Below are 27,731 nucleotides of genomic sequence, written 5' to 3' on the forward strand. Positions count from 1 at the left end.
GTTATCACCAAGGCAACCAGGCTTCCCCAGTCGCCCTTGCGCGGATTTCCGCCAACTTCGTCTTTGCACGAGCAAACAACCTCCCTCCTTCCCGGGGTTTTCTCAGGACTCATTTCACACGGGATTGGCCTGCGGGGCGTTCCGTAGTCGGAGGCGTAGCAGAACGGACGACGTAAACGGAATTTGGATTGTGATTGGTTCGCAAGTTGTGTTCCCGGAACTCCGTGAGCATCGCGCGTAGCAGTGAGACTCTTGATGGTTACTGTGCGGCTGGCGGCCGGGGGAACCCTGGGCTCCGACATGCCTCGCTATGCGCAGCTGGTCATGGGCCCCGCAGGAAGCGGGAAGGTGAGGACTTAGCGGGAGAAGGAGGGACAAATCGCAATTGATGGGAGGCCGGGAGGTTCGGGAACGTGTGTATATTGTGGACCCTGAGACTCAGGGCAGCTTGCTTCTGCAGTCTGGGCTTCAGGGTCTTTTTTTGTTGTTTTGAAAGGGGTATAATGATAGTTGCTTATATTTATTGTATGTTTATACCCCAGATAATGCGCCGAACGCCTCGTTTATTTTCCACCAGAACCCTGTGAGATAAATCCTACTCCCATTTTACAAATAAGGGAATACAAAAGGGTTAACTTTCTGCCCAAGATCTGATCACACAGCTAGTAAGTGGCGGCGGGAATTTAAATCCGGTTTTATCTAACTCCAGAATCCGGCCCTGTCTTGCTCCCACGAGGTTAAAGTGGGATCTCGTTAATCACTGTTTCTCGGAGCTTAAAACGTGGGATTCTGGTATTTGAGGCGATTTTAGGAGGTACAAGGCCCTGACGTCATGAACATTGAATTATATATTGAGCTAGTTGCTCCCTTTTCAATTCTTTCAGTTTGCGTTGAGGTGAGACTGTCAGTTTGATGCTAGTGTATCTTCAACACTTATTTAAAATCCCCAGGTCAGGGAGAGCTTAGACTCAGAGCTTTTGACAGGCAATTATATTTAGTTAGAATGAAAAGAGTTGTGAAGTTGTATTTAATTTTATGGTTACCTTCATGTTATAAATATAACTGGTTTTCTGTTTACAATAACTATATGATTTTTTCTTGTAAACAAATATTAAGCGAAGGGAAGAATATTAGGGGGCATTCAAATATGGTAGTAATAATGAAAATATTGGTCAAATAACAGGAGTATAGGAAACATTCGAGTCTGTGGAGGTGTTGTGTGGCTTTAGTCATTTTTTAAAATTTTTATTGGGGAATATTGGGGAACAGTGTGTTTTTCCAGGACCCATCAGCTCCAAGTCAAGTCGTTTGCAATCTAGTTGTGGAGGGCGCAGCTCACTGGTCCATGGGGGAATCGAACTGGTGAAGTTGGTGTTATGAGCACTGCACTCTAACCAACAGAGCCAACCAGCCACTCGTGGCTTTAGTCTTTAAATGAACACATTGTTCCGAGGCTTGCCCTAATCTCGGTGCAGGAAATATACATGTGACTGATATGGCCCAGTATGTATGTGTAAAGTCACTTATGGGGTGATTCTAGACTGCTTTTCAGACTCATGGTGTTAGAAAGCATCTTTCTACAAAATTTTGATGCCTACTATCAAATACTCATTGAGCCTGTTCTTTGTGCCAAGCACTGTTCTGGGCTCTGAAGATTGTGTTATTGAACAAAACACACACACACACACACACACAATCTCTGGCCTTGTGGAATTCATATTTAAACATTAAGTCAGTCAGTTAGAAGTAATTACCAAGCATTGCTTATGTGCCAGTATTGTGCTAGTCTCTGGGACTGTAAAACTGAATACGACACATCGCTGCCTTTACATAGAGGGTGGGAGAGGTACACAAGTGCTATGTTTCCCCGAAAATAAGACCTAACCGGACCATGAGCTCTACTGCATCTTTTGGAGCAAAAATTAATATAAGACCCAGTCTTATTTTACTGTAATATAAGACCGGGTCTTATATAATGTAATATAATGTAATGTAATAATATACTATAATATAACATAATACCAGGTGTTGTATTACTTTTTGCTCCAAAAGATGCATTAGAGTTGATGGTCTGGCTAGGTCTTACTTTCAGGGAAACAGGGAAGCGTAGAGATTTTAACATTGTGTGGTAACGACTTCATGAGGAATAAAGAATTCTCTAAACCAAAAGTTGCAAACTCATAGCTGACCTGCCTGCTGTTTACTGACCTGGCTTGGCAAGTTCTTTCCCATCCCTCTGCTCACACATCCCCTCCTCAGAGATGTTGTCTCTGGTCACCGTGACTACAGCTTTGCTTGGACTCTACAAGTCTTTGTGGATACACCATGTGTTTCGTGCTGCACTATGTCATCGGAAATCCTCCCTTTAAATTCCTCTTGTTGCACGTTAGAGTAGTAAAGGAGCCTTAGTGATTGTGGCATTCATCCTAGTTAGAGATGAAAAAATTGAGGGGCAGCGTGGAGAAGCAGCTTCCCCAAAGTTACCCAGGAGTCACAGCCAGGTTGACTCTACAGTCCAATCAGGTGTCTTGGCTCCCAGCCTGGTGCCTTTTCTGTTTTCAGTCAGCGTCTTGGCCGATGAAGGCATAATTTTATCCTTGGTAGACCCTGCCTAGGGGCTGTAGAGAGTCCTTCTGGGGTGCAGGGGGTAGCCCTACACTGCTGTTGCTCTGACCCCTGGTGCCTTGGGACGTTACAGAGCACGTACTGTGCCACCATGGTCCAGCACTGTGAAGCCCTGCACCGGTCTGTGCAAGTTGTGAACCTGGATCCTGCAGCGGAACACTTCAACTATTCCGTGATGGCTGGTGAGTCCTGGGCAGAGCCCGCTCCTGCAGGAAAAATAAGGGGGTGAGGAGGCAGTGAGTGTGGGCTGCTCAGCACAGAAGCTGAACAGTTAATTATTACAGTCTGGTTCCCTGGTTTCATGGTGACCAGCATGAGGCGGAATGTCATTGTCATTTGCTGACATCCACTGCTGTTGATGTGTGTGCCAGTATCCTTTTTTGGTCTCTGATGTACGAAAGAAAAGTGAGTAGATGCCTCCGTCCCCACCCTCCCCTTCTGTCCCTTTCATGCTTAGTGCTGCTGTGCTGAATCTGGTTTACTGCTGATCGCAGTATAAATGAGCAGCCTATGTATTTTGTTTTTTAATTACTTTAATTCATTCAAGTGTCTGTGAAACACCTACTTTATGCCAGATCCCAGGGTTGCAGCAGAGAACAAGACAGATACTATCCCTGCCTTCGTGGACCTTTTGCTGGGGGAGACAAGCAATAAGCAAAATGATAAACGTGTTGCAGATTGTAGAAGGACGGCAAACAGGCTCATGGGAGGGAATGATGTGGAGGGTGCTGTAGGTAGTGCAGTCAGCGACGGCATCTCTGAGGAGGGGATAGTTGGGCCCAGACCTGAAGATGTAATGTGCTCACCAGGCTGGGGAAAGGCTTTTCAAGATGAGGAAACATCAGGGTCAATAAAGAGCCTGGAGATGGGAAAGGGTTTGGTATGTTCCAGAAAAAGCAAAGATATTGATAGCTGGAGCGTATGAGTGAAAGAAATAAGTGTGTAGAAGCTAGAAGAACATGAGAAGTTTGGGTTTTATCCTGTTTTCTTAGTCTGTTCTGGCTGCTATAATAAAATGCGACAGACTGCGTGGCTTATAAACAACAGAAATGTATTTCTCACAGTCCTGGAGGCTGGAAGTCCAAGATCAGGCTGCCAGCATGGTCAGGTTCTGGGGAAGGGCCAGTTTGTATGTTGCAGGCTGCCAACTTCTCCCTGTGTCCTCACATGGAAGGGGTGAGGGGTCTCTCTGGGGCCTCTTTTATAAGAGCCCTCATGACCTAATTACCTCCCAAAGGCCCCACCTCCCAGTATCATTACCTTGGGCATTAGGATTTGGGCATGAATCTTGGGGAGGACACAGTCAATCTATAGCACGTGCCAACAGTGGAATGCCATTAGAGGGTTTTAAGATGGGGAGAGGATTGGCATCTTTTTTATGTTTTTAACGCTGGCTGGCTCTTGGATGAAAAATGGATTCTGGAGGGTCAAGAGTAGAAACAGGGACCAGCGCTGAGGCTATTGTAGTTATCTAGGCGGCTGGGACTAGGGCAGTCGTGGTGGAGACGTAACGAAGCAGGCAGATGCGGTGTATACTATCTTGCAAGTTGAATTAGCTTTCTGTGAGAGATTGAAGCAGAAGGCTGACTCTTAGGTTTCTGGACGGAGCTGCTGAGTGCATGATACTCACTTAGGAAGAAGACAAGTTGGTTTGTTTGGGGTGGTTTTCTTCACACTTACGAAGTTTGAGGTGTCTGATAGATATTAAAAGGCAATATCAAGGAGCCAATTGGATATAATATAGTCTGGGATTCAGGGATGAGGTCTGGCCTAGAGACATGAATTTGAGGGTGAGCAGCATAGCCATAGAATATAAAGCTATAGGACGGTGAGGACATGTTAGGAGGCAGGATGGTTGGAGAAAAGGACCAAGAACAAGCCTTGAAGTCATCTGGTCTTCAGAGGTTGGGTAGAGGAGGTGGAGTCAGTAAGGTAGCAGAAAACTCAGGGAAATGTTACCGTCACAAAAGCCAGGAGGAGAGAATGTTTCAAGAAAGAGCTGGTGGTGGTTGGTTATGTCAGACACAGCTGGGAAGTTGCGGAAGATGAGGAGCCGAGCAGTGGCTGTTCGATTCCAGGAGTGGAGATGTTGGTGAATTCGGTGGAGCAGGGAATGAATGAAAGTCAGGTTGGAGCGGTCTGAAGAGTGAACTGAAGGGGATGCAGTGTAGGCTTGGAGAGGAGAGGACTTGCTGAGGACGTTTGGCTGTGAAAGAAGCGGAGAAGTGAGATGATACCTGGAGGAGGTGTGAGGGTGAAGGGAGGCTTCAGTTTAAGATTTGAGATGGTAATTGGAATGGACTTATGTACTGAAGACAACAATCCAGCAGAAAGAGAGAAACTAGATTCCAGAGAGTAGACATGAGAAAGGAGAGGGGGTTCTGAACAAGAGGAGGGTTTTGCCTTTGCTTCTTCCATTGTAACAGGAGGGAAGGCAGGGCGGGAGGCACCATGGGATATTACTGGTGGAAACATGGGAAACTCTCTTTTGTTAGTTTCTAATTTCTGTTGACATGTGTGGTTATCAGCTGAGAGTGGCTGGAAGTGGGTGCGGGTGGGGTGTGGAGGCAGGTGAGAGAGGCGGGGCTATGAAATAGTCATCTTCCTTGAAAAAAAGGCATTGCTTTGCAAAAGGAGGATTTATTAGACAGAATCAGGGAGGTTCATGAAACCCAAGAACAAGACTTTGTGAGAGACTAGAACCCAAAACATGAAAAGTAACGGGAACCGAGGCCAACTTTCTGTCTGTGTCTCTTTCTCTCTCTTACAGACCAGCTTTCTCTGCTTCAGGATGTATGTGGCCCAACAAGGTCCCTCCAACCCCAGGTTCATATCACTTCCTGGTCCAAGTGTCTTACTGACTAATGTCTTTGCATCATCCTCTTATTTTATTACTTATTTATTTTTTAAAGGTATTTTCTTTTCTTTTTTAAAAATACATTTTATTGGGGAATATTGGGGCACAGTGTGTTTCTCCAGGGCCCATCAGCTCCAAGTCGCTGTCCTCAATCTAGTTGTGGAGGGTGCAGCTCAGCTCCAAGTCCAGTTGCCATTGTCATTCTTTAGTTGCAGGGGGCACAGCTCACTATCCCATGTGGGAATAGAACCGGCAACCTTGTTGAGAGCTCGCGCTCTAACCAGCTGAGCCATCTGGCCGCGCCTCTGGAATCTCAGCTGCAGCTCGTTGTCTTCAGTCTAGTTGTGGAGGGCGCAGCTCACTGGCCCATGTGGGAATCGAACTGGGAACCCTGTCGTTCAGAGCTCTTGCTCTAACCAACTGAGCCACCCGGCTGCCCCTGCATAATCCTTTTAGAAGACCAATTTTACTGTCCCAACTTGGGTCAGATGTTATCCCTGGGAAAGTGCATAGGAAGATGTTATCCATATACATGTGCCTATGAGTAAGGCACTGTTTCCTCTGAACAGAAATTGTAGGTTTGAACACAAAAACAACCTACCATAGAAAGTTGTAAATACTGATTTCCAAAAATTAGTAATAGAGGAGTGCCATGCATATACCAGAATTTTTAAAGCCCCTGCTGTAGGTGATTTAGCTGTTATCTCATAGAGTCCTCATCTTCTACCCCAGGAAATATGATTTGCTCCCCATCTTAGAAATAAGGAAAGCGACGCACAAAGAGGTTAAGTAACTTCCCTGGGGTCATCATGTTAAGAAACAGTAATTGGTTTTCTTGGTTTGGTTTGGTTTTACTGGTTTTAGAATAGGTAGTGTATATTCACATGGTTCAAAATGCAAAAGATACAAGAGAGTCAGTGTCCGCCTCCCACCTCTGTGTCCCAGCAATCAGCTGGGCTCCGCCCCCGGAGGCAACCAGTGTTGCCAGTTTCTGAGGGGTCTTTCCATAGAGAGTCTATGCATACAAAATCAGGTAGGAATATTATTAGGTATATATCCTGAATCTTTGTCTTCCTTTTTCTTTTTTAATACAAACGATGGCATTCTTACACAGAGTTCTGCACCTTGCAGTTTTCACTTACAATATACCTGTGAGAATGTATTATAATCAAGTGCTTACAGAGTTTCTTCCTTTGATGGCTACGTCGGAGTCCATTGTCTGGCCGTACAATAATTTATTTAATTAGTTCCCGCCGACACTGCTATGTGACTAACCACATACACATACGTGTGAGTTTTTACGTAATTGTTAATTATCACCAGTGAGGATAACCATTTCCAAGTGGACCCTCTTATACTCTGGGTCCTGTCTGTCCTTCTCAGACATACGGGAACTGATCGAGGTGGATGACGTAATGGAGGACGATTCTCTGCGGTTCGGTCCCAATGGAGGATTGGTATTTTGCATGGAGTACTTTGCGAATAACTTTGACTGGCTGGAGAACTGTCTTGGTCATGTCGAGGACGACTACATTCTTTTTGACTGTCCAGGTAAGTCAGCGATTTGAATGTGTTGTTTTCCTTGAAGTCATGCTAGGTCTGTCCTCAGTGGGAGAAAACAGAGTGAGAATTAGAAGCTCTAAACCATACGTGCTGCAGGAAGGTACAAAGCTCTTATTCGTTGGCTCACATTCCTTCACTGAGTTTACCAAGTGCTTAACTTTGTGCCCTGGGGAGACCATAGAGAGCCAGGCAGCCATGGTCTCATGGTGTCTGCCCTCATGGGGCTCCCAGTCAAGTGGGAGTGCTAGACAGTGTAAACAGAACTCACCCAACTGACTACTTTATATTCACTTGGGACGGGCCCCGCCCCACGGGAGTGGTACAGACCATCACATAGCAGGGAGGTTAGGGGAGGCTTCTGATCCAGTGGCCTGTAAGCTGGGCCAGAGGGTGAAGGTGAGGGACACCATGGTCCAGGCAGAGGGCACAGCAAGCTGCAGGCCTCAAGGCAGGAAAAGAATGAGGTGGCTTTGAGGCACCAAAAAGGCCTGTGTGGCTGGAGCACAATAGACAAAGAGAAATGTCATGAAATGAGGCTGGTCGGGGACAGATAATTGCACATGGCTTCTTATGCCAAATTGTGAATTTTAGACTGAGCTTAACCTAGCTTTGATCATTTGTGTCTCTCACTTTTTTCCCCTTACACACACTCACAGAGAAGTGCAGACATCATAAGTGTACAGCTTGATGAATATTCCCAAACTGCACACACTTTTGTGCAGTTTTTGCTTTTGATCAGCAGAAATTAAAGTGTGAAGAACCTCATGGTTTTGTGATTGCTTCGAGAGGTTTTAAGACCCCTTAAAAATTGAATATATTACTACCAGGGGTTGACTTCCCTTTTTTTTTTTTAACTGTTGTCTTATGGGAAAACATTCTTTCCTGTAATTTGATAATTTATCGTATTTCCTGATAGTAATAGTCTCATAATGTTCTTCACATAGGTCAGATTGAGTTGTACACGCACCTGCCCGTGATGAAACAGCTGGTCCAGCAGCTAGAACAGTGGGAGTTCCGAGTCTGTGGAGTTTTTCTGGTTGACTCTCAGTTTATGGTGGAGTCCTTCAAGGTTTGATGATAAATCTACTGTTGATTTTTCAGTTATGGGTACAAGCAGATGATAGTCTCTTTTAATCATTGTGTGATTCTGAACATTTCACAAACTATACTCCAGAATGATTTAGTATCCCTTATTATTAAATTATTATAATAATGTATTTTTAATTCATATGTTAAATTATGATATTATATAGATTTGGGGGAATTAGAAAAATGAGGCAGATATAAGTATTTTTAATTTTCTGAGGACCTTTTGTCTCATTTATGAACTATCTAAAACTGTATTTCTCGTTTAATAGCGCTTAAGGAATTTTCAATGGAAAGGTTAAAGATATAGTTTGAAATGAGATTTGTGATCACTGTAGATTAAATCTACATCTTCCTTCCTTATCCTCACCTTTGGAAACCAAGGGTCAGCCATCTGATGAGTAGACTGTCTTATGTTTAGGATTAGCGTGTCTTTGACTTTTCTTCCAGGGAGGAGCAGAAGCCTCTCTTTTATACAGAGACCCGGGAACTTTGTGGGCACGAGTTGATTCATCTTCCCTTTCCTGTTTCCTCCTTCAGTTTATTTCTGGCATCTTGGCAGCCCTGAGCGCTATGATCTCCCTAGAAATTCCACAAGTTAACATCATGACAAAAATGGATCTGCTGAGTAAGAAAGCGAAAAAAGAAATTGAGAAGTGAGTTCATGTCTTCCATTGTCATCAGATCTCAGTTGCAGAGATGAATCTTCTAAACTTTGTTTACATGTGACGTTCTGTCAGTCTATAAATCCAATTTCCTGATTTATTCTTTCTTTAATTCATCATCTCTCTCACTTTTAAAGGTTTCTAGATCCAGACATGTATTCTTTATTAGATGATTCTACAAGTGACTTAAGAAGCAAAAAATTCAAAAAACTGACTAAAGCTATATGTGGACTGGTAAGCTTTTTAAGTTGTTGTTGTTGTTGTTTTTCAATGCCCTGGTTAGTAGGTGTTTACTGGTTTCTAGTCAATGGCCACCATTATGGAAAGCATGATCCAACCCAATTTCCTTGCAAAGGGGAAGTGGTGATGAGAGGCTGTAGGCTGGCCAGTCAGCAGTTTAATTTAGAAGCAGTTATCGGCAGTAGCCAAAAACTTAATTGACATGTCTATGATTCCAAGCCATATTGGGAGTTCAGAACTGCCCTTTTGAAATTTCCAGTGGTTGTTGAATTCAGATAAATGCTTATTAAATAGTGTCTAGTTAAGTAATAAGTTGAGTGTTCTAAGTAGGTCCGAGGTCAAAAAAACATTGATTTGCCGTCATTCTGTCACTGTCTATCTCTACCCCCTCACACACAAATGGTTTAATCAGGAGTATAAATGGTTATAAAACGCAAATATAAGTTGAAAATTAAGTATGTTGCACAATTTCTGAATGACCCTTTCTGAAATCCCCAACTTGTAGATTGACGACTACAGCATGGTTCGATTTTTGCCGTACGATCAGTCAGATGAAGAAAGCATGAATATTGTATTACAGCATATCGATTTTGCCATTCAGTATGGAGAAGACTTGGAATTTAAAGAACCAAAGGTAATTTCTGGTTTAGGGTGTTTATTGGCTTTTGGTAGAAATGTTTGTCGGCACTCACTGGCCTCCTATATAACCCCAGGAACTCAGTTTTTGTCTCAGTGGCAGCAATAACCTGGGCTTTTCTGGGTGATCTCTGAAACTGACACCTGAGCTCAACGAGCAGTATCACTTTTACTCTACTTTTTTTTGAGGCAATGTTGCTGAGTTATGTTTCTTTATACTCAGCGCTTGGGGTATATAGGAAGTAAAATCCAATTGAACTTGGGCTGCCCTCACATGTGTCAGTGGAAAGACTATTAATGGTTATTGTCAGTAGGGCACAACTTAGTTGAGAATTAGCGAGTAAACTCATGTAAAAAATGCTCCTACTGAGAGATAAGCACTTACTACCACATATCTGGAAATAGTCTATCAGTCATGATTTTTGTTACTATTAACTATTACCTGTGAGTAACATCTGGAGTGGTGCTGGGTGTTTGCTCCTTACAGAGCATTACCTGAAAAATATATAAACACATACTAGGTCTGAGGGGAAATGAATGTATTTTCTATTTTGTGTTTCCTTTGTGTCAGGAACATGAAGATGAGTCTTCTTCTAGGTTTGATGAATATTTTCAAGAACACCAGAATGAATAAAGAGTTTACTAAAAAGTAACTATTTATGTGAAGAGCTTGTGGCTGAAACATCAGAACATTCTTCTCAAAGGACGCAATACAAGAAAGCTACTTATTTTAATGAAAAAAATAATACTTGGCTGTTTATCAGCAGCATGCTTGAATCAGGTTCTTAGTTATTCTTGAAACTGCTGCTGTTTAAAGTGGAGTCTTGTACTAATATTTTTACAGCACAATTTAGATTTTAAAAGTTGAAATTGAAATGACTGCACATAGATTTGCATATAATATAAATCAGCACCTGTGGTACAATTAAGACCTGTAAACAGTTTGATTTTTGTTATTTTTGAACCTTTTTTTGGAGGGACTGGAATTGTTTTAACAAAATATACATATGTGTGTCTAAAGGAAAAAATTTGGAAGAATATAGATAAGGCCATTGTTCATCCGTATCTTCCAGTTTTGCTACATTGAAAATGTATTATTTGTATAATTAAAAAATGAAAAGTAACTATGTTTTAAGATAAATATGTATATAAATAAAAGAAATAGCACTGACCTTTCATTACAGTCATTGTTCTCCAGTCAGAAATTGAAATACTCAGCCAGGGCAAATTTTTGAATGAGTAAATTTCCCCAAGTAGGGGAGCTTGACATGGTTCTTCTGACAAATTTACCAGTGGGTGCCAGGCACTGGGAAGCATGCAGGGCAGACAAAACCTTACTCTCATGGAGTTGACATGTTGGGCCCTTGAGACTAACCATAAACAAGGAAGCCTCTGATAAGGAATAGGAAGAAAACTAATGAAATGGAGAGTGACTAACAGGCTACTTTGGGCTCATTGTCAAGGCTCTTCCTAAAAGGTGCTGTTTGCCCAGAGGCCTAAATGAGAAATCCGTTATGGGAACATGAGGCAACGTATTCCAGTCTGAGGGACTGGGAGAAGAAATGGCCCCAAGCAGCAGTGAACTTGGCTTTTAACATGAGTTGCTTTCCAGTAATAGGTTAAAAATTCCTGAGTCTTTAGTATATTCCAGGCATGTAAGCTCTAAGCACTTTGCATGCAATTCATTTCATCTTCACGAAACTGATAAGTTCTGTTATCTCCGTTTTTCAGATGAGGAAACTGATACACAGGTTAATTAACTTGCCCAAAATTACACAGCCAATAAATGTTGGAGTTGGGATTCAAACTCAGAGTCAGCTTCTCAACCATCACACAGAATTACAGTGCAGAATAATGCACAATTCCCTCTCACTGTGCTCTCCCCATTTGTAAAACCAGTGGTTTGGTCATACCCCTGAAAAATCAGTTATCCACTACAAACGAAGCTCAGAATGAAAAAGGCTTCAGGGAACTAATACGTGAAATAGCGCTGTAAACCGCAAAAGCAGTTGAAGAGAATGAAAATTTTGAAATAACAAAAAAGTTGGGTTCATTCATTCACGGAACAAGTATGCTTACCGTGTACCATCACTGTTTTAGACACGGGGGACACAGCAGTGAACAAAACGGACAAAATCACTGCCTTTTTGTTTACATGGATGGGGAGATCGTGGGAAATAAACACCGAAACGAAACTAAATAAAACAATCATAAGATTCTTGGGGGAAAAAGGGAAAGAAGGATGAGGCAGGGAGTCCAGTGGGGTTGAATTTAAAATAGTATGACTGGGAATGTTTCACTCAAAAGAGGCTCTTTGAAGAAACAAAGGTGAGCACAGATTTGTAGCCCCCAAATGGACTGCCCGCTCCACGTCTCACGCCGGCGCGACACTGTTCACGCGCCCCTTGGCCCCTTCGGATTTGCGCAGCCGCAGCAGCCAGCGGCCAGACAGCAAGGCCGGAAGCGCGCGTCGTCCCTCACCGCCCCTTCCGGCTCACTTCCGCCTACCCCGCCCGAGCTGCCAGGCCGGAAGCCCAGCGCTCTAACCGGTTCCTGCTCATCATCTGGGTTGAAACTCGGGGGCCGCCAAGATGCCGGTAAGGGGCCCGAGTCAGGGTTGTGGGGAGACGGCGAGAAATCGTGCGTGAGCTGAGAGAAGTGGGCTAAGCTGGGCAGAGAGGGAGCGGGGGACAGAACGGGAGAGGGGAGGAGGCCAGTTCTTGTAGGATTGGGGCGGCCTGATAGTGTCGGCCAGAGGGGGCGGGGGCGCGGCTGCGGGGGCCAGAGTGGGCGTGCGGAGGAGGTTGCTTCAGCCCTTCCGGCCCCCTTCTCTCCAATCCCAACCCTGTCTTTGCCCCTTCTGCAAGCCCCCAACTCCGGCAGTGTCCCCAAAACGTCAACAGAGCCGCGAGGGCTTCGCTTTTTATTTTTCATTTTTCAAGTCCAGGGTCTGGCTTCTCCTTTTTTCTGAAGACCCACTTCCTCCGTGCCAGGGGGTGGGTCCCTTCCGCTGCTTGTCATTTGTCAGAACCCACTTCCCTGTTGCGCCGGCAGTGGCGGCCACCAGAGCCAGCTCGAGGTCTGCGCCTGGTTTACAAATGTTTCTATTTTCTTGTGCATCAGAGTAGGAGAAAAAGTGGTGGTGTAGTTTCTCTTCATTTCTGGCAGCCAGTTTGTGAGGTAGTTTAACGCCCTTACAGCCTCCATTTTGCAGATTAGGAAAAAAGAGGTTCAACAACGTGATTATTCAGACATTACTGAGCACGGACTGCAGGCTAAGCACTGTTACAACAGTGAATAAAGCCAACAAATCTCTGCTCTTAAGGAGTTTACATTTTAATGGGGAAGCAGACAAACGTAAATAAAATAAAGGAGGTCGTTTCTAATAATGACAAATGCTATGAAGGAAATAGATGGGTAACAAGACAGTAGCTGGTGAACGGGAGGGTGGAAGCTGCTTTAGATGAAGCATACGTGTGATAAAAAGAAGCAAGCCATCGTTATAGATATTTTATGAAGCATATAGCTACCATTTGACTCTGGATATGTGCCAGGCAGGCGCTGAGCTACACACGTTATATAAATTATCCCATTTAATCCTTACAGTGAGCTTATGAGGTAGATATATTATTGTTTTCTCATTTTGCAGAGGAGGGAGGAAACTGAGGCTCAGAGAAATTAAGTAATTTCCCCAAGGTTGCACACCAGTGCAAAGGCTTTGATAAAGTCCGATTTTAAACCAGGACGTTAAAGCTGTTTGCTCATTCCATTTGCACATAGAGCACCCTGGACGTCCCCTTTGTTACTTATTTAATATCTGTCTTCTCTGTTAGCCAAAAGTTCTTTAAGAATGGAGACCGTACTTGTCTTGTATACCATTGTATCACTGTGCCTTACACTTAGAAGGTGCTTAGTAATCATTTGGTGACTGAATGAATGAATATATGAATGGGGCCCATGTCTTCTTTAAAAAGTTAGACATCTTATAAAAGGCAGAACGAGAACTCATATACAAGTTGCTCTCACAAATATGATTTTTTTCCCCCTCTCATCCTTTAATTCACACCTACCCATTGAAAGCAGTATATCTCTTCATTTTGCAAATTTGGAAACCGGCTAAGAGAAGAAAAGTGGTGTCTCGATCACAGACATAAAGCCAGGAAATGGCAGCGCTGAAAAGCCAGTGCTTGGGCTCTGGCTTAACAACAGCTGGGGGGTGGGTACCTCTGATCTGTATAGTGTTTGCCTATTTCTGTGATGTAAATACTCCCATCAGTTACCAGTGTGATGTCACTGAACATGGAATTGAAAGAGATGCACAGTAGTACCACATTATATAGTATTTCCACCCTAAAGATACAAAAGACGTGAATAACTTTAAGCTCACAGACAACAGTATTTTTTTAATAGGAAGTAATGAATTTTGAGTATTATCTTTGTTTTTAATATAATTTATTGCAAATTTATATAGTTTTATTTTTAATAACAGCTGTGTTCAACAACCAGCTTGGCTCAAAAATTCCTAGAAATTTAACAGTTGGTTTTTATGAGCCAGTAAGAGCCAGCTCCAGCACATAGCTGCCACCATCCCTTCTCCCACTTCCTCTAGTTAATCTGGGGTGGGTTACTCTTTTTTTTTTTTCCCCTTCGGAGAAAAACACTTCTCTGCCCTGCTGACGTTTGCTCTCTTTCTGTTTCTGTATTACCTGGCGTGCCAATACAGGCTTACCACTCTTCTCTCATGGACCCCGACACCAAGCTGATTGGAAACATGGCACTGTTGCCTATCAGAAGTCAGTTCAAAGGACCCGCCCCTAGAGAGAGTAAGTCAAAACCCCTTTCTGTTATTTTCAGATTTGGGTATAAAACATCTAACAACCCTCTGACATCAAATCAGGGAAATTCTTAGCTCAGGCCTCTATCTCACATTGCTCCTGTATTTTCTGTTTGCTTGGTGGATATCGCTTTCTGAGCCTTTCAAGATCATGGGTATATGTTGTATATAATAGGAAACTGTGTTATTGCTGCTGATTTCTCCAGGACATTTTGTTGAGAAAGAAAATGTGCTTAATTCTCTACACAGTTTTCTGTCGTCACTGTCAGTTCTTACAAACTAATGCTGCTACTTGTAAAGAATGCTATGTCCCTATCTCTTATCTGTCATTAAGCTGGAAAAAAACAAAACATATTTTAACCTCTTCCCCATCTAAATCTACTTTCTTTATCAATTTTTCAGGATCTCCATTTTTAGTAATACCTCGATCTTAAATCTGAAGTGTCCTATATAACATTACTCGTTTGTTCTCTTGCTTTTCTGAATTATGTACTTCTGCTTTCTTTCTTGGTACTCCTTTTTAAACCATTTTTTATTCTTCAGAAAGCCCCATTCTTTTCAGACCTTGAGACTCTTCTGACACGTTCTGAGATACTCTGCCAACAGTGTAATTTGTATTATATTAGACATGGTTTCCCTACATCCAGAAAGGGTCTGCACTGAATTCCATTCATGGTTTCCAAGACCATGGTTTTAATTACCAATTTTGTTTTGACGCCATCTCCATCCCTCTGCTAGACTATTTGACTTGACCTCTTTTTAATTTAATTTTGTTTTCAACACCAGTGGAAAGCTCAGTAAACTTAATAAATTTGGTGAGTCACCACAGTCTGTACTTGATTCTGAGATGAAGAAAAAGGAACAGATGGAAAAGAACAGACCAAAAAGAAGAAAAATAATGTAAAACAATTACAGTGCAAAGGAAAAATAAGAATCAATGTTGGCCCAGATTCCTTGAAAAGAACCCTTTTCAGAGCGTTACCAAATACCATTTAGTATATCAGAAGATGCGATTGACCAAGGATGGAGTAAATCTAATTGCTATTTTGAGGGCGAATGGAACCTCAAGAAACCAGATCTTCATGGTTTCAGCAGACAAGGAATGACCTCTTACTCTTCCCCAGGGACTGGGTTAGAACTGAATTGGAATTATGGAGGAATGTAAACCTGTGTTGTGAGCTAAATAACTGTTAGCATTAATCCAGTTATTTACACCAACAAATTTCTTCTGAACACCTTTTATGTGCCAAACTTTCTTTTAGGTTCTGAATCCTGTAACTTCCCCACCAAATACACACCTATAGTGACATTTAAAAGAACTAGCTGGTTTTTGTAAACACTATCGAATCCTTTGAAGAAGTTTCCTTTTTACAGATAAGAAAACAGATTGCAAGGAACACAAGTCTAGAGTTCAAATTCCGTTTAAATTCTTTAGCGGGGAAATGAGGAGGGATACAGACAACTGAATTGCAGAGTATTAAAACCTCAGGATTACTTTGCCTTTCTGCTGTGTGAGGGGGATAGCAGTCATGGACAAGAAATATAAATAGCTGTCTCTGCAGTGCTGAAACCAGCTGCCGGATACCAAGATCCTGGGATTGTGACCTTTTAAAATAAAAAAGGAAAACGAAAAATTGCCAGAGAAATTGTATAATGAGATCTATCTCTGTCACAATAGTATTTCTGGATTTTCTCAGTCTCTAGCCACCAAGAACAGCTTGTACAAATATATTTGAAGTCATGGTTTTTATAAACAGAAAGATGTGTATGTGAACCCCAATGGATTCCTAAATGACCATTGAGTTTTTCCCCCTGAAACTATAGCATGTAAATTCAAGTAAAATTATATCAAATACTTTTAAAATCAGTTTGTTAAAGTTGGTCTATATCTCAGTCTCTTTTTATAAATGCATTGAGAGATGTCTTAGAATGATGCTCACCAAGTGGTAATAGTAGTTAGTTCTCAGTAGGGAGATTAGGTGACGATTTAAAATTTGGGGAATATGGGTATCGATTAATTTTTCTAGTGAGCATGTATCACTTTTATAAAAATAAAGCTATAAAAATAAACCATGTACATGTTTTTCTAGAAATTGTTTCAGAAGACTTTATATTTCAGTAGCCTCATTTTATTTTATTCAACTCCAAAACTCTTGACCATTGAGCTTGGATATTTTTTTCTTTATAGCTTTTTTAGATACTATGTTTTGCATTAAGGTAATGTTCTCTGCCTTCCTCCCCTTGTGTCCTGCTTAGCAAAAGATACAGATATTGTGGATGAAGCTATCTATTACTTCAAGGCCAATGTCTTCTTCAAAAACTATGAAATTAAGGTAAAGTACAGAGCTTTTAATATTTAATTTAGTTTTTTTGATGGTAATAATATCTAGCTGGCAGTCAGGGTTGCTGTGAGGAGTAAATAAAATGAGATTGTATGATTTTAAAAATCCAAAACAGTGCCTAATGTTAGTCTCTGTATGAAAAACTCTTAGTTTCTCATTTTCCCTCCAAAATCTACACCAGGGGTTGGCAAACTACAGCCAGAGGGCCAAATCTGGCCCGCCGCCTCTTTTTGTAAATAAAGTTTTATTGGAACATAGTCACACACATTTGTTTATATATTGTCTGTGGTTGTTTTCACACCACAATAGCTGAGTTGAGTAGTGATAAAGACTGTATAGTCTGCAGAGCCTGAAATATTTACTATCTGGTCCTTTTTTCTTCATTCAGCATTAATTAAGAACCTACTATGTGCCAGTCCAAAACTAAAAGTCCTACATGCTATGTTATTTTTTATATACTCTGTGTCCTGGACCTGAGATGGAGAAATAAAGAAACTTCAGTGACCCCAACCCACTCTTCAACCACCCTTTCATCCCTTCTGCTCTTAGCCCTTGTGAGGAGTGAGATCAAGGGGAAAGTAGAAGTGGGGTGGCAGAGAAGGAGAGGGAAAAAATGCAGAACGTTTTTTAGCTCCTGCTATTGAGCAAGTTACAAGAAATGTTAACACATTTTCTGGATAATATTCTAGAATATGGAACTTCAGCTCCTTGCCAAACTTTGACCTTTTGGAATCAACAGTGTGTGAAATCTTTATTTGTAGATTCTTGATCTACAAATTGTAGTCTAAACCTTCTGTGATCTTAGCAGAGTGTTTTCTGTAAGTGTTGTGTTTATAATAGATGTGAGTAAATATAATTCTGCCACATTGCATTCTCTCTTGAATATCATATGATCATAAAAGTAAGGAAATGTGTAGTTTGGTTTCTTTTAAAGTATAAATCTGTGAAAAATTTGACCTGAACTACACGCCACATTTGATCAACATCCATTCGTTTCTTCAGATTTTCCTTTTTTGGTTAGTTCAAGAGTTGAGCTTATGGACCTCTTCAGAAACAAGTCACTTGTGAAGTAATTGCTTCCTCTTTTACAGCCATGAATGTTTCTGTTCTCAGCAGAGATCCTGAAGTGAAAGGCTTTTTAAAAATTAGCCAACCATATGGTGCACCTCAGGTTTTCCCAGCAGCTTTGTGAACTCTCCTTCCTACACAGTGAAGGGCTCTTGGCACAGCACCTCGGGAACCCAGCGGCAAGGGTGGCCGAGGGAGACGGGAGCAGTCATGCAGCTCAGGGCAGACAGAAACGAGGCTTGAGAAGACGCATTTTGAGAGTAGGAATGTTTGATGCTATAGTAACTTTTGCATTTTTCAGTTGATAGTCAAAAGGCAGAGATTGAATTCATTTATTGCACAGAATTGTTATGTTTTGATCAGGAATGTTTTTAAGTTTTGTTTTCCCCCCTGTAGAATGAAGCTGATAGGACCTTGATATATATAACTCTCTACATTTCTGAGTGTCTAAAGAAACTCCAAAAGGTAATTAAACTTGGATAATCACCAATCAGGAAAACAAATTACTAATAGGTATTTGGACTTGGTGAGACTTTAAGGAAAAGTAGAAAATATTTCCTTTGACTTAGAGCATGGACTTTAGAGGAAAATAAATCTGAAGGTAGACCTCTAAACTTACAGTGTAGTTGACAAATCAGAAGATAATGCTTTGCGTGTATTTTCCCAAGACAAATCTTTAGCAAAAAATTCCTTTCAAGTCCTTGGCTCAGAGGTTCTTAACTGGAGTCCAAGGATAGAATTCAGGGGTCCATGAACTTGAGTGGGAAAAAGATCACATTCTTCTTTTCACTAACCTGTAACTGAAATTTAACATTTACTCCCTTTATTAATGTAGACAACAGCCCACGGTAGTGTTAGCAATACCTGTGATTTTTTCTCCAATAGAAATCACAGCATATTCAGATTACATTTAAAGTTGAAGATTTTTGCAGTTTTGTTTATACTCATTGCTACTTCAGAATTTAGTTATTAGGGCCACTGCAGAATCTTGTTATTTAGCACATGTATGACTATATTATAAATTAGTTTTTTTAATATTATAATTATTGTATTTCACTGTAATTGGTTTCTTTTGTAATTCTGTGTATTTTATTCATTTAAAGCATTATTCTGAGAAGGGGCCCCCAGGCTTCACCAGATTGCAAAAAGTCACCAAAAACATTAATCCCAGCTATAGCTACTTAGAGTAAAAAAATTGCAAATTGATTATTATTATCTTTTTCCCTGTAAAATACGTGTGTGTGTGTAATTTTTTGTTATTTTTTTAGTGCAATTCCAAAAGCCAAGGCGAGAAAGAAATGTATACATTGGGAATCACTAATTTTCCCATCCCCGGAGAGCCTGGTTTTCCACTTAACGCAATTTATGCCAAACCTGCAAATAAACAGGAAGATGGTAAGTACAGGGTCTCTGTCTCTGTGTGGCACAGATTTTCTCCGTTTGGCTTTTTGCCCCCCTCCTTTTCTGGCTTTGATCGGTGTACAATCGAAAGTGGAATCTTTAGCAGGTCCATTATCTTACTAGTCATTCTCACAAAAGATTCTTGGCAACAAGTGTGTCATGTAAAGAATCTTTTGGATCAAAATGAACATAGTTATAAAACCTTTGGGACTGTCATTTCTGTTTTTTATCCTGTTTGAGTGTACAGAAATATACTGCCAAGGTCAGTGTCCAGATCAGCAACCAGCACGTTTGCAATACATTCTCAAATACAATTTTTTTTATTGTTCTACTTGCTCCTTCTTTTAGAAGTGATGAGGGCCTATTTACAGCAGCTAAGGCAAGAGACTGGGCTGAGACTGTGTGAGAAAGTTTTTGACCCTCAGAATGATAAACCCAGCAAGGTAAGACCCTCTTCTTTGCCTATTGAATAGCTAAATCACCTTTATCCTATTGCCCCCATTAAACACACTAAGGTCTTTCATTACAAGAATACTTTGTTTCCACATTGCAGTGTTGTTAAACTTTGAGTATGTGCCTTCTTGTAAGTAGCAGTGAATAATGATTCCATATAATAAATTATGGTTGTTTGTTCTTATGTTGGGGCATTGTAAACCCCAAAGAACAGGTTTTCTGCATGAGATATCTTGAATGTATTACATCTATTTTGTTGTCGGAATTTTGAGTGACCTGTAAGTCACTCAAAAAAAGAAATTTTTTTTTTACATGTGTTTTCAAGGAGTTTGTAATGTAAGGGCTGCCAGAACTAATTTTAAATTTTGTTATTAAATAAGTTCATATTCTGACCTTACCTTGAACTGTTCATTCTGTAATTTGCCACTGTTCATTCTGTTTTGTCCCCTCTTGTTAGTGGTGGACTTGCTTTGTGAAGAGACAATTCATGAACAAGAGTCTTTCAGGACCTGGACAGTAAAGGGAACCTGGGCAGACGCTGTTTCCGCAGCCATGGGCAGCATTTTACAGCAAGACGTACACAGTTCTTTGCCTTTATTTCATAAAGTTTTATACAGAAGAGAGAAGAGAGCATGTCTTTACTTGAAAAGCTCTTTATCGAGAATTTGGGTGGGGGGGGAGAATGAGTTCTCGAAGGGTGATTTGAAGTGTTCTGCAGTACTAAGCAGTGCTTAATAAGTAAGAATAAAGAAATTTCTAACATTTCATGTCAGGAAAACTTGATTGCTTATCTTTGACACTTAAAATTTTTTGTGAGATAGTATTCACCCTTTTAAAGTGAATTCACCCTTTTAAAATTCGGTAGTTTTTATTATATATGCAGAGTTTTGCAACCATCGCCACTAATTCCAGAACATTTTCACCACCCCAAAAAAATGTACCTGTACTCTAGCGGTCACCCCCATTCCTCTCCAACCCCCTCCTCCAAGTCCCTGGCAACCTCTGATCTACTTTCTATCTATGGATTTGCCCATTCTGGGCATTTCACAGAAGTGGGATCGTATAACAGCCTTTGTGTCTGTTTTCTTTCACTTAGCATCATGTTTTCAAGGTTCATTCATGTTATAACTTTGTTCCTTTTTTTTACTGTGGTAAAATGCACATAATATTTACCACTTTAACCATTTTTAAGTGTACAGTTCACTGACATTAATATGCAACCATCACCATTGTTTATTTCCAAAACTTTTTCACTAACCCAGATGGAAACTCTGACCATTAAACTCCTACTAATTGTAACCCCCCAATTCCTGGTAACCTCTAATTTGCTTTCGGTCTCTGAATTTGTCTATTCCTAACACCTCATCTAGTGGAATCAAACAATATTTGTCTTTTTGTGTCTGGTTTCTCTCTTTTTTTTTTTAAGAAGGGCGCAGCTCACAGTAGCCCATGTGGAGATCGAACTGGCAACCTTGGTGTTATTAGCCCCACACTTTAACCAACTGATCTAACAGGCCACCCTGTGGTTTCTTTTACTTAGCACAATGTCTTCAAGGTTCATCCATGTTGTAGCATGTGTCAGTACATCATTCCTTTTTATGTCCGAATACTATTCCATTGTATGGATAGATCACATTCTGTTTATCCATCAGTCTATGAACACCTGGGTGGTTCTACATTATGAAAATGTTGCCAAGAATATTGGTGTACAAATTTTTGTGTGGACATGTTTGCATTTCTCTTGGTTACATATCTATAGGTGGAATTGCTGAGTCATATGGTAACTGTTTAACTGAAGAACTGCCAGACTTTTTTCCATAGTGGCTGTGAGGATTGTGATTTCTCTGCATCCTTTCCAACATGTGTTGTTCATCGCCATCCTAGAAGGTTTGAAGCAGTGCCTCATTGTAGTTTTCCTATTTCCTTAATCACTAATGATGAGCATCTTCTCATGTGGATCGTGGCCAGTTTATCGTCTTTGGAGAATATTATTCAAATCCTTTGCCCATTTTTTACTTGAATTATTTTTGTTGTTGTTGTTGAGTTGTAAGAGTTCTTTATATATATTCTGAATACTAAACCCTTTTCAGATATATGATTTGCAAAAATTTTCTCCCATTCTGTTTTTTCACTTTCTTGATAATATCCTTTGAAGCACAGAGGTTTTTAATTTTGGTGAAATCCCATTTGTCCTTTTTTGGTCACTTGTGCTTTTGGTGTCATATCTAAGAAACCGTTGCCTAATCCAAAATGTTGACTTATGCCTATTTTCTAAGCATTTTATGCATTTAGCTCCATTTTGAGTTAGTTTTTATATATGAAGTGGGTAGGAGGACAACTTTATTCTTTTGCATGTGACTCGCCCATTTGTCCCAGCACCATTTGTTGAAAAGACTGTTCTTTCCCTTGTGAAGTGTCACGGCTCCCTTGTCAAAAATCAGGTGACCGTAAATGTGTGGGCTTATTTCTGGACTCTATATTGTCTGTCCTTATGTGCCATTTACTTTATATTTGGCCAGTTTTTAGCATCTCAGAGGTTTTCATTATTTGGCTGACATAAGTAGCTATTATGTGAGTTCTTCCAAAAATGTAAGAGACCACGTATTCCCTGATATGTTAAGATTATAAATTAGATATTTCAGGAAATGCCTCTCAAGTCCTTTGGACATAAAAGTCACTATACTGCAACTGTGTTTAGCTGTTAAGAGGCGGTTGTTTCGGGATCAATGTTGAGATTGTATTTAGTCACAAGCACAGAAAACCTAATTGAGAGTGCCTTGAAGGTATGGTTTTTCTTTTGAGTTTGAAAGGAGTCCCTGAATGTTCAGGGCAGCCATTTCAGGATGTCATCGGGGACCCCTAATAGGCTCCTCCTGTCTTCCTGCTCCCCTCTCCTTGGCGTGTGGCTCTCATCCTTATAGTCTCTAGATGCTCCCGTATCTGTGGGCTTGGCAGACAGAAGTGGGGAGGGCACGAGGGCCCAAGGGGCACACCGCTGAGTGCCACCTGACATGCCCTTCCCAGAAAACCTGCCCAGAGACTTGCACTTGTGTCCCCTTGCCCTCTAGCTACAAGGCAGCCTGGAAAGAGGAAAAATTTAACTGAGCATGTTGAGACCTTGATTATTTATGTTGCGCTACTAGGGACAAAGGGAAAGCTGTATAGGAACAGAACAAATTTTAAAATTGTATTAAAACGAGCTTTATGCTGATACTTGGTCAATCAGAGTATTTCCATTTAGGTTTTATGGATTAATACATAATTTTAATGTATGAATTCAATGCTCTTGAGTACTTGTTTATTGAAGATCTGAATTACGGGTTAAGTGAGTACCACATACCCAAGAGAATGGGTATGTCAAAGCATACTCCATAGATACACAAACGGACAGTCTTGAAACCAAGACTATTTGAGTTGACTTTTTGGTTTATAATTTAAATTCTTAACCTAAAATCAAATTCTGGGTGTTTAGATCGGAATTTCTGTTACAGACTCAAGAGCTATGTCAGAAAGGAAGAAAGAAAGCTATAATGATTCATTTCAAAATTGAAGGTTTGTTTCTAATGAACGTGTTGGGTTTTTTTTTTGGATTGTGGAGCCTTGGTGATAGGAAATCAACTGACCGTGGTGCCTGTTCCACGAGTGCCAGCAGGGGGAGCCAGACAATAAGCCAAAAGCCTGGCTTCTAAAACATTTCCCGTTGGTGCTGTATAATGTAGGTGTTTGCTTTGCTTTTTAATATACCTGAGAGAACACTTTCCAAAGGATTTAGAATAAATTACACAAGCAATATGGCCTAATGGATTTAAAAGTACAGCTGAAATGAATGAAAACAATGCTGCTATTAAAAGAAGATTGTTACAAGGTATGACTTTTTAGGGAAGGCAATTTAGTAATAATTATAAGACTTGTGTTGGGTTTTTTTCTTTGTCTTTTTTAAATTGTATCACATTGTAAAATGTTCATTCTTTTTGATCCAGCATCTCCACGTCATTGTTGAATGATGAAACACACACACACACACACACACACACACACACACACACCCTCTGGAAATAATTCAGTCATTTTTTAAATAGAGAATTGGATAAATAAGTTACGGGACATCCATAAAATGAAATATGCAGCCATTAAAACAAAACAAGGGGCTCTATCCTGTCATGGAAAGATAACTTACTAAATAAAACTTGAAGACAGTATTCTAGTAGTATTCCATGCTTATTTATTTAATTGTATGTACTCCAGGAAAAACTATGGGAACACATACATCAACTTGTTAATAGTAATTATCTTAGGGTGGAAACAGTTACAAAAACTTACACGTTCTAAGTCATACATACTATAATTCAGTAAGATGTGTGTTACCTTAATAACCAGGGCGGGAAAAACTTTAAAAAGATTGATAGAAAATCAAATTTTAGAACAAAATGTCATTAGCCAAAAACAGGCTGAGGACAACAATCACCTTGTTCTTTTTCTTACGCATCCTGTTTACATTTATCATTTTAATATGCCACTAATTACTGTCATGTGTAGAAAGATCACAGTCCATGGAAATACTCAAAACAAGATTTATGAGAATTGTTTTACTCTGCATTTTCCTTTTCTCCAAAATTATTAGTACTGAAGACCTAAATAAAAAATTTGGAGCCGTGTCCAGAAAGGGCTGTACTACTGTGACACCAAAAGCCATTTGGTTTGTTTCCCCCTTCATTTTGTTTATAGAAGTTGGGAAGACCATTCCATTAGGAGAGGGTAAGTTTAGGGCCACATCTGTTCTGTGTTGATTTTGAGATAAATCATTAGTCATGATTTTCCACTGTGCTTTAACACTGCAGCTCCGATTTGCAGGTGTTCTGGCAGTGTGCTAAACACATCACATTTTTAATCCTATTTAACCCTTGTCAGAACCTTTGGGGCAGATGTAAGTATTATCCCCTTTTCCAAGTGAAGAAGCTGAGGCCTACAGAAATTAAATAATAACAATATAAAATATAATTAATATATCTCACTTGGAAGCTGGCAGAAATGGCAATGAATGCTAAGTCTTTCTGAATCCAGGGCTGGCCCTGTTAACCATTCTGAGATGGCCCCTTTGCTACATTACCATTTTTAGTAACACATTCTACAAGATCAGGAAAGTGCTCGTTCCTTGTGCTCTGCCAGTTGACAGGATGTACAAGAAGTGTAAATGTGAACTCTGCTGTCCAGGACCTTAACCATCTGATGAGAAATGTGTGCATAGAGATAGAAACACTGACAAGTGACATGATTGTCCAGCGCTGTAGAAAGAGCAGGCTGTAATTGCTGAGGTCGGTTGGAGAAGATTTCGTGAAGATGGCACTCAACACTAACTGAGCTCATCACAACAAGTGAGCCAAACTGGGCAGACTAGATGCGAACGGGGTAAACTTGTCCAGCTATGTGCCATGATCAAGCCTGGCAGGAAGGAAACCTTGGGGCAAAGAAGATGATTGGGGAGAAGTTGCCCTTGCAGGAGGTAATGACCCATATGCTTGCGAGCCGGGGTCGGGCTTACTTATCCCTTTAATCTGTATTATGTGAGTAGGCCAAAGGACATGACGCGTTATCCACCCTGGGGCACTATTCTGCCCTTTTTTTTTTCCCCCCAATCGTTCCAGAATGTATTTTTTTAAGGAGGGCGCAGCTCACAGTGGCCCATGCGGGGATTGAACCGACAACCTTGGTGTTACTAGCACCATGCTCTAACCAATTGAGCTAACCGGCCACCCCCCTCTTCTGCTTTTACACACCACCGAGAACCAAGTGCCTGGGCAACCACTTTCCTGCCCTTTTTACTTCTCAAGGCATCCCATAGTTTCTGCACTTGACTCTCAAGAGCTTTTTCTAAAAAAACCAGTTTCATTGAGATATAATGCACATACCACATAGTTCACCCATTTAAAGTGTACAATTCAATGGTTTTTAGCATATTAGCATTACTAATTTTTACAACAAAATTTTCCATCTTAACCATTTTAAGTGTAAAGTTGAGTGGCATTAATCACATTCAAAATGTGGGACTGTCACCATTATCTAATTCCAAGACTTTTTCAGAAACTGCCCATTAAACAATATCTCCCCATTCCCCTTCCCCCTAGCCCCTGGTAACCTCTCATCTACTTTGTGTCTCTGGATTTGCCTACTTTAGATATTTTATATGAGGGGTATCATATAATCATTTGTCCTTTTGCGAGTAGCTCCTTTCACTTAGTTTAATGTTTTCGGGTTCCACCCATGTTGTAACATGTGTCAGATAACTCCATCCCTTTGATGGTTGAATAATATTCCATTGTGTGGATAGACCACATTTTGTTTATCCCTTCATCTGTTGGCAGGTTCTTGCTACCATCTGGCCATAGTAAATAATGCTGTAATGCACCTTGATGTACAAGTATCTGTTTCCGTTCCTGCTTTTCACACTGCTTAAAAAAAAAAAAAAAAAATCATTTGCCCTTTTATCGCAAGTCCCCTTAAGACTTCCCCCTTAAGCATTATCTGGCTGTCTTATATTTCTATTTAAGTTTTTTTTTATGTGGCAGTGGGCCATGCATCATTGGAGTCCCGGCGGTGCATACAGTAGGCACGCAAGTATATATTGAATGAATGAAGATTTTGAGAGCCAAGACAGAGTGCTTCTCAAAAAGTCAATAAATGTTCATTGAGTTATTACATTTAAATTTTCAAGCAGGGGGGCAAGAGGATAAAATCAGAAATTTTGTAAGATTGCGTTAGTTACAGTGTACCAGATGTAGTGGGTGTGGAGCCTAATTAGCGGTCCCAATGTAAGGGCTTAGTGGGTGTCACTGTGAATGTAAAAAGGAGAGAGTTGAGAAACATTCTGAAAGATTCCACTGCATTAGATTTAGCAACGGAGAGTCAGGTTTTTGAGGTTTTGAATCTGGTTGACTTGGAGAACAGCAAAGCCTTTGATGGAAACAGGTTGGGTGACAATATAATTTGTCATCCAAATTCTTGAGCATAAAAGATTTATGCTCTGATTAATTCTTCTGGGACAGCAGGCATAAGCTGGGATTGTCTCAAGCAAACTTCTGGAAATAGATGGTCGGGCTTGGATCCTTTGGAAGGGGAGTAGGAGGTGAGCTTAATTCTGGAGCACACTGAGTTTGAGGGGGCAGCTGATGGCCTGTCTAATACCAGCAGACAAATAGAAATACACATGAAAGCTCAGGAATATAAACAGGCTTGAGAGACAAGAGGTTCTGGTGGAATTAGGGAATCTGATCCCTGAGACAAATAGCAGTTAGGAATCAGGAAGAAGGAAGGAACCAGCAAAGAATCAGTCTGAGAGGTTAATCAGAATAAGAGGCAGATCAGTAAAACATGAGTCATAGAGAGGAGTTTCTTAGAGGGGGTTGTTAGTAGTAGTAAAATCTCCAGAAAAAAAAACTTTATTTTATGGCAGTTGAACGCTGACTGGGGCAGGCAGGCCCTCTTGGTTTTGCATTTGTGTGTGAAAGAATTAGTTGCCCTAGCCTTACTGTCTGACTATAAACAAAATGCCAAGCTGGACATCTTAGAACTCCAGGATACATTGCCTTGCCTACCACGTTTACTGAAAAAGAGGGAAAATCATTTGGAAAGATGGCTGCATTTATTCCCTCCAGTTGTTCAGGCAGATTCTTTGTCCTGAAGTTCCTTTTCCACTGAAAGGAAGGCTCTCACTGCCAGGAGACACTTAAGGGATGTTAAGTAATGTTTCCCTTAGAGTAATTTATAAGTGTTGTGTTTTTTCCCCTTGTACAAAAGACAGATCTAAGAAAAATGTCTAATGCAGCTGGGAAAGATTTTCATTCTTAGGAGGCTGCTGGACGTTTAGAAATGAACTTAAGTGGAGCAGAACATTTACATTTATAAATTGTTCCCCTAATGTATCTGATTCAACGGTATCCACGTTATTCTGCATCTGTTAAGTGGCT

General features: G+C 40.7%; 2 protein-coding genes and 1 non-coding gene across 5 annotated transcripts; 2 read left to right on the top strand and 1 right to left on the bottom strand.

Annotated features, from left to right (window-relative positions):
• Window positions 1-115: 115 nt before the first annotated feature.
• Window positions 116-10,843, top strand: GPN3 (GPN-loop GTPase 3). Of its 3 annotated transcripts, XM_074321118.2 has the most exons (9): window positions 245-348; window positions 2,699-2,807; window positions 5,396-5,451; window positions 6,866-7,033; window positions 7,990-8,114; window positions 8,672-8,787; window positions 8,934-9,030; window positions 9,542-9,670; window positions 10,244-10,843. In XM_074321118.2, the coding sequence occupies exons 3-9, from the start codon at window positions 5,421-5,423 to the stop codon at window positions 10,304-10,306; spliced, it is 729 nt and encodes a 242-aa protein (XP_074177219.1). In that variant the 5' UTR covers window positions 245-348; window positions 2,699-2,807; window positions 5,396-5,420; the 3' UTR covers window positions 10,307-10,843. The 3 variants fall into 3 exon arrangements, with proteins under 3 accessions (XP_019589601.2, XP_074177219.1, XP_074177218.2); XM_019734042.3 differs by lacking the exon at window positions 5,396-5,451 and having other exon boundaries at window positions 116-348; XM_074321117.2 differs by lacking the exon at window positions 245-348 and having other exon boundaries at window positions 2,697-2,807; window positions 5,396-5,537.
• A 1,273-nt stretch (window positions 10,844-12,116) lies between these two features.
• ARPC3 (actin related protein 2/3 complex subunit 3) lies at window positions 12,117-20,532 on the top strand. The gene is made up of 7 exons (XM_019734130.3): window positions 12,117-12,269; window positions 14,396-14,495; window positions 16,763-16,839; window positions 18,313-18,381; window positions 19,185-19,311; window positions 19,666-19,760; window positions 20,228-20,532. The coding sequence occupies exons 1-7, from the start codon at window positions 12,264-12,266 to the stop codon at window positions 20,288-20,290; spliced, it is 537 nt and encodes a 178-aa protein (XP_019589689.1). The 5' UTR covers window positions 12,117-12,263; the 3' UTR covers window positions 20,291-20,532.
• Window positions 20,533-25,445: 4,913 nt separating this feature from the next.
• On the bottom strand, window positions 25,446-25,519 carry TRNAT-AGU (transfer RNA threonine (anticodon AGU)). The gene has a single exon. It is a non-coding gene; the product is annotated as a tRNA-Thr (tRNA).
• Window positions 25,520-27,731: the final 2,212 nt, after the last annotated feature.

Source organism: Rhinolophus sinicus, chromosome 9 (assembly GCF_057876585.1).
Source record: "Rhinolophus sinicus isolate RSI-liver-muscle chromosome 9, RSI-T2T, whole genome shotgun sequence".
Classification (NCBI taxonomy): Eukaryota; Metazoa; Chordata; class Mammalia; order Chiroptera; family Rhinolophidae; genus Rhinolophus; species Rhinolophus sinicus.

Coding starts and splice junctions, on each gene's coding strand:
- GPN3 (XM_019734042.3), top strand. CDS start 256: ATGGTTACTGTGCGGCTGGCGGCCGGGGGAACCCTGGGCTCCGACATG. Junction 2,808..6,865: donor CAACTATTCCGTGATGGCTG/GTGAGTCCTGGG, acceptor TGTCCTTCTCAG/ACATACGGGAACTGATCGAG. Junction 9,671..10,243: donor TGGAATTTAAAGAACCAAAG/GTAATTTCTGGT, acceptor CCTTTGTGTCAG/GAACATGAAGATGAGTCTTC.
- ARPC3 (XM_019734130.3), top strand. Junction 16,840..18,312: donor TCAAAAACTATGAAATTAAG/GTAAAGTACAGA, acceptor TCCCCCCTGTAG/AATGAAGCTGATAGGACCTT. Junction 19,761..20,227: donor AGAATGATAAACCCAGCAAG/GTAAGACCCTCT, acceptor CCCTCTTGTTAG/TGGTGGACTTGCTTTGTGAA.